Raw genomic sequence first — 5,902 nt, forward strand, 5'->3', positions numbered from 1 at the left:
CACTGGAAAGGGAGCCCTTCAGGCTCTGTGAACCCTAAGAATGTTGGGCTTGTGCGGTTGGCCCTTAAGAGATCGTGGGGCGGGTCCGCCCTCCTGGTAGAGGATTGGCTGGGCCTTGGTTGGGCTTGCACAGTCCGCCCTGTATGTGATGGTTGGGCGGGGCGGGTCCGCCCTCCTGTTAGGGGATTGGCTGGCGTTTGTGGTGGGTGTTGGGCGGGCTCACGTGGAGCTCAGTTTGGACTCACTTTCTGGTTGGGAGCCGCCTCCCAGCTGAAGTCTCAATGAGCCCGTCTGTCCCGCCGTCCGTCTGTCCTGCCGGCCGGAGTCCCGAGGCCGCGGTCAGGGAGTGAGGGTCCCGGGGTGGACATGGAGCCTCTGCCCGGCTGGGGGCCACCCCCCTGCAGCCCGACGCCCGCGGCTGACGTCCTGAGGCTGGTGAGTCGGGGACGGTGTCGCCCAGCAGCCCAGCGCCGGTGGGGGAGCCGGCCCTGCCCACAGCCCTGGCCGCTGGGACTGGGCCCAGGCAGGAGGCGACCCCCTCCCAGGACTCTCCTCTGTGGACCCCTGTCCCCCCACCCCCCCATTCAGGGCGGAATCCTCCCCCACCGCCCGGCCCCGTCTGGGGAGGAACTGGGTGTCTGTGCCCGGGAGGGAGGCTTCCTGTGCGTTTCCATTAGCAACAGAGCCTTCAGCTCCTAAGGCCGTGGTTACCACTCAGGAGCAGCGCTGACTGACAGGCCTCCCGTCCCCCTGCCCCTCCCCTCCCCCTCGGCCTCACCAGCCCAGGCCTGTGCCCCTGTCTGTCAGGAGAGCCCTTCTCCCCCTCGTGACCTGTCAGGTCTGAGGCCGGGCCGCTGCGCCAGCCAATCCTCACACCGGAAGGGCCACCCCACCTGCGCCAGCCAATCCTCACACAGGCCTGAAGGGCTCACCACCCAGGAGGGAGGGGCGGGTCCAGCTCTGCAGACAGTTTTGTCCCTTCTGTACCGAGCCGCCTCCCCCGACCCCCGCACGAGGTTCCAATAGAAGTGGGCGCCGCCCCAAAGGGCAGAGAGTCCCCCTCACCACAGAGCTGTTGCTGCCCTGACCGTGTGGCTCCAGGGCTCCGGGTGCAGCACGGGGAGCAGCGAGGCTGAGTTTGTGGGGTCAGAGCAGCCCTGGCCTTCCCAGGGGCGGGGCCCACTCTCCTGAGCCCAGGGGGTCAGAGGTCACACACAGGGTGGTCCCAAACCCAGGCTCTTAGGATCCTCAGTAGACAATCCTGTCCTGGGCCCCCTGCAGGGCAGGGCCCATTTCCCGGAGGGTCAGACTGAGGCCCAGGCAGCTGCTCTGCTCCAACGCCCCCCCATCTCCCTTAGGCCCTGAGCCTCCTCCTTCTGACAGCCCCGCCCTGCGCACTGGGGATGCCCTCGTGCAAAGAGGAGGAGTTCCCGACGGGGGCCATGTGCTGCCCCAAGTGCTGGCCAGGTGGGTGCAGCTCTGCAGGGCCCCTGGGGGGAGCCGGGGCGGGGTTGTGCTGGGGGCAGGCATCCCCCCTCCCTGGCCTGGAGCCCCTCTGCTCCCAGCACCCCTTCATGGGAGGCCTGAAGGCCCTGGGCACAGAGGGCACCCCCAGCTTCCCCCCCAGACCCTCAGCTCAGTGCTCAGGGCGGGGATGGGGGTGGGCAGCCCATTTCAGGCCAGGAGAGGGGGGCTCAGAGCCAGGCCTCAGTGTCCCAGGAGGCCCCCAACTTCCAGAAAGTTCTCACTTCCTGCCAAGCAGACTCACTGGCCTGGGGAACAGCCCAGGTGGGGTGACCCCTGGGGGGTGTCACACATGCCGGGGCTCTGGGCCATCCCGCCCTGAGTGTGTGTCCTCTTGGCTGCAGGCTCCCGGGTGCAGGAGGCCTGCGGGGAGCTCAGGAGCACAGTGTGTGCGCCCTGCACCCGGGGCACCTACACTCCCCACCTCAACGCCCTGCGCGAGTGTCTGCCCTGCCGCGTCTGTGACCCAGGTGAGACCAGGAGCCCAACCCCGGCTGTGCCGAGCCCCCAGCCCCCATCCCGGCCACACTGACTGCAGGCCCTCAGGCTGCCCGGGGCCGGGCCTCCGTCACCCAGGGGGCTGCCTGCCCAGGACCCTTCAAGGAGCCTCATCCCATGGCCACACCTGCCTCTCCCTAGAGAGGGCCCGCGCCTCAGCCCCCATCACCTGTCACCCACGAGTCCAGAGCTCAGCACCCGGTGCCCTGCAGGCACCCCCACCTGTGGCACAGCCCGTGGGCCCCCGGGGCCAGGCCTCCTCCACCTGCAGTGCCTGCTCCCAGGACCCCACACCCTCCCCAGGGTCCTCCTCTGGCTGAGCACTGGCCCCTGGGTCTCCTCCTGGCCCAGGGCAGGTCGTTGGGCTGGGGCACCCCAGGAGGAAGGCCGGGACCAAGGTAGAGGCCAGAATGCTTTGGGGTTCAGTCTGGGAGGTCTCAGCCACTCCAAGAGGCCTGGCCTTCTGTGGAGAAGACCCTGCCACCGTCCCTGCTGCTGCCGCCCCGTCCCTCGGACCCCCCTTGGGACTGGCCTCGGTGTCTGGCAGCTCCGGGCCTATGTTCCGGCTGAACCTGGGCTGCGGCCAGCAGGGTTCAGGGGGAGCAGAGGGGGCTGCACCCCTGTCCCCGTGCCCTCCCCAGGCCCGCGGGCGCTGCCCAGCCCTCAGCGTGATTTCCTCCCGGGACGGGGTGCTCCCCCAGCCCTGGCAGGCCTTGCTGCTGCTCTGAGCTCCTTCTCTGGGTCCCAGGCCTGGGCCAGGTGACCAGACGGAACTGCTCCACCCGGACCAACACCGTGTGCGGCTGCGGGCGCGGCCACTTCTGTGAGCGACAGGACGGGGACTCCTGCGTCCAGTGCAGGCCCCACAGCGTCTGCCGCCCGGGCCAGAGGGTGCGGGAGACAGGTGAGTGCGGCTCCCCCTGAGGACACGGGCCCTGGACCCCGGCCTGAGGGGGCCCCGAGGAGCCCTGTGCCCGACACTGTCGTTTCTCAGGCACCGAGTGGCAGGACACGCTGTGTGAAGACTGCCAGCCGGGCACCTTCTCTGCGGGGGGCACCCAGGCAGCCTGCACGCCCTGGACCAGGTAGGTGACCCGGGTCCCAGGAGGCCCTGCCAGTGTCCCCCTGGGAGATAAGGGCCCCCCAGCGGGGAGACGGTGACCCCCCAGCCGCCCCGCTGACCCTGTGGCTCCCACACCGCTGTCACCTCAGCCCAGGGCCCGGTCAGCACATTCCAGAAGAGGGATTCAGGCCGCTGCGGCCAGAGACCCACCCTGTGTTCTGGGGTGTCCCCAGGTGTCAGGGCTGAGGGGTCCTGCCATTCGGAGTCAGGGGTGCACACACGAGGCTCCAGAGTGAGGAGTCCACTCCCCCGGAAACGGGAACCCCAGTGCCCACTTTACACACACACATGCCGGCTGTGACCAGGCTGTTTAGCCTCTGGCATGACTGGCAAATGGAGGCTCTGGGTCCTGTGTGTCCCCCCTCCCCCATTCCCACCCCATCTGTCCCTCTGTCTTTATGCTCCCTTTCTATCCTGTCCCCCCCTCGCCCCCACCCCCTGTCTGTCCCTGTGTCTGGGGCACTGGCTTTCACAGTCCATTCCTGACACCAGCTCTGCCCTCACCCCTGGCATCTCCTTTGCTGTCCCTACTTGTGACCAGTGTCCCAGGTTGTCCAGCCCCTTCCTCCCCTCCCTCCGTCTCCCCGTGGCTGTGGGACAGGGAGAGTCAGACGGACCTGAGTTCCCCCCAGAGCCCCCTCCCCGGGCCCACCCCAGGCAGCAGCCTCCACCTCTGTGCGCCAGGCTGCACAGGGGACGCTTGGGGTCGGGGTGAATGCCAGGCACCGAGGTGCCCCTGCCCGCTGCCCACGGGCCCCCTCCTCCCCCAGGTGCAGTGGCCCACTTGCCTGGGAGGCGACGCCTGGGACCAGCAGCTCAGACGTGACATGCTCCCCCTGGGGCCCCGTCATCATCATCATCATCGTCAGCGTCATCCTCGTCTTTGCTGTCATTTCTGTGCCCCTTGTGCTCATGTCCATCAGGGACAGAACGTCACGTGGTGAGCAGGAGCCCCTGGTCCCGTCAGGGCTCAGGTCCCAGCTCTCTCATCCCAGACACCGCTCTGGCTCTGTCCCCCCAAATAGAGAGGTGGCCTGGGGTGCCGGACGTCGGGACTTCCTGTCTGAGGATCCTGGGGTTCCCCCCCCCTCCGGTGCTCACGCAGCACCAGGGCCTGAGCTCCCACCTGCACTCAGTGGACGGAGGAGCACAGGGAGCCGAGAGCAGCAGGAGGCCCCCTCATGCCTCCCTCCCCTGTCCCTGTCCAGGGAGGTTTGCGTGCCCTGAGCCCAAGGGGGGGGCCCTGAGCAGAGAGAGGCTCAGGGCTGTGGGCGAGGCCGTGCCCTTCCTCACCCGGGAGGTGCCCGGCCCAGGGCCCGGCTCTGAGCAGCAGGCTGGTCCCTCCTCCAGGCTCCTGGGCAGCCGCTCCCCTGTGGGGGCTCAGCCCTCCCTGTGGACGGTCCACGGGGCTGAGGTGGGGCCGGAATGGCAGCAGGGGAGGTGGCGGGGGCCCGTGTCCTTCCCCGTCTCCCGGCTCCGGGGACAGGCCGACCAGGAGCCCGTGCTTGGGTCTTGCTGCCTCTGAGCGGGTCGGTCTCTGGGAGGTTCCCCGTGAGCAGCAGGCCCCCTGGTCCCCGGCCGGGCAGCCCCTTCCTGACGGGGCGTCTCTGTTTTGCAGGAAAATTCTCCTCTTCTCAGGAATTGCTGCCTGTCCCCGACCTGCCAATGAAGCCGCTGGCTGGGGGTGAAGGCGGGGAAGGTCTCTGCGGGGCTAAGTCCTCGGTGGATGCTGTGTTGCCATCAGAACGGTTGTTCCACTCCTGCCCTGCGAATTGGCCTACCCCGAGCATCCCGGACCAGGTGGGAGCGGCCCCTGGTCTTCACGATGAGTGTCCCTCGCAGGGGACAGGAGAGCGGGCAGAAAGGAACAGGCATCGGGACCTTCAGGCCTCCCGGGTCCAGGCAGACGTCACCACGGAGTCCGTGGAGGAGACAGCATCCCTGTTCCCTCAGAGGGACCCGCCACCTGACACATGGCTGCGGGATGCAGACGCCTGAGCCATCTCCGAGAGGCTGCGGGCAGCGGCCAGGACCCCAAGGACCAGCTACGGGGTCAGGGGAGCCGCGGGACCCCATCCTGGAGGCCAGCCCGCACCTGGCTGAGGAGGACACCACCTGCTGTGCCTGGCGCTTGGGACCATCCGCGTCTCCCCACCGGGCTCCTGAGGTGCAGACCTCCCCGCTCCTGATCCAGCGTGTGAGGCCCTGGCCCAGGGCGCTCCTGCCCCCACCCGCCACCTGGGCCCTGAGCTCAGCTGCAGGACGGCCCTCAGCCTCCTCCTGGGGCGGGTGCTGTGACTATGGTCATGTCTGTACATCATATCACTAACACTCTTGGAAGCGATTTCCAACTGGCAATTTTATATGTTTTAAATTTTTTATTATCAATAAAAATAACTTGGACAAGATGCTTTGAGGGCAGGTCAATCTCCGGTTCCGGGTCAGACTTGAGAGACCTCAGCCTGTGAGCACGTTCCATTTCTCACCTGCATTTACCAACTGATTTTCTCCTCTGAACAACACCACTCACTGGAAGGAGGCCCTGTCCTCAGGTATCATTCACTCACTCACCCATTCACTCATCCATCCATTCACCCACTCACTCATTTATCCAACCTTCCATCCATTTACTCATTAGTTTTTCCATTCATTCACTTATTCGTTCGCTTTCATTCACTCATCCATCCATCCATCCATCGTGCACTATTGATATGATGGCCTCAGTGTTTCCTGTTTCATTCACGGGATCTGACCCAC

General features: G+C 66.7%; 1 protein-coding gene across 2 annotated transcripts; it reads left to right on the plus strand.

Annotated features, from left to right (window-relative positions):
* The first annotated feature begins 251 nt into the window (after positions 1-251).
* LOC139001162 (tumor necrosis factor receptor superfamily member 14-like) lies at positions 252-5,546 on the plus strand. 2 transcript variants are annotated; one of them, XM_070402924.1, is made up of 7 exons: positions 252-435; positions 1,359-1,467; positions 1,869-1,994; positions 2,771-2,926; positions 3,017-3,107; positions 3,916-4,085; positions 4,764-5,546. In XM_070402924.1, the coding sequence occupies exons 1-7, from the start codon at positions 367-369 to the stop codon at positions 5,141-5,143; spliced, it is 1,101 nt and encodes a 366-aa protein (XP_070259025.1). In that variant the 5' UTR covers positions 252-366; the 3' UTR covers positions 5,144-5,546. The 2 variants fall into 2 exon arrangements, with proteins under 2 accessions (XP_070259025.1, XP_070259026.1); XM_070402925.1 differs by lacking the exon at positions 252-435 and adding an exon at positions 1,068-1,145.
* The last annotated feature ends 356 nt before the right edge of the window (positions 5,547-5,902 follow it).

Source organism: Myotis yumanensis, unplaced genomic scaffold (genome assembly GCF_028538775.1).
Source record: "Myotis yumanensis isolate MYYU_CA2020_CCGP unplaced genomic scaffold, mMyoYum1.0.hap1 SCAF_112, whole genome shotgun sequence".
Classification (NCBI taxonomy): domain Eukaryota; kingdom Metazoa; phylum Chordata; class Mammalia; order Chiroptera; family Vespertilionidae; genus Myotis; species Myotis yumanensis.

Coding starts and splice junctions, on each gene's coding strand:
- LOC139001162 (XM_070402924.1), top strand. CDS start 367: ATGGAGCCTCTGCCCGGCTGGGGGCCACCCCCCTGCAGCCCGACGCCC. Junction 2,927..3,016: donor CCAGAGGGTGCGGGAGACAG/GTGAGTGCGGCT, acceptor GTCGTTTCTCAG/GCACCGAGTGGCAGGACACG. Junction 4,086..4,763: donor CAGGGACAGAACGTCACGTG/GTGAGCAGGAGC, acceptor TCTGTTTTGCAG/GAAAATTCTCCTCTTCTCAG.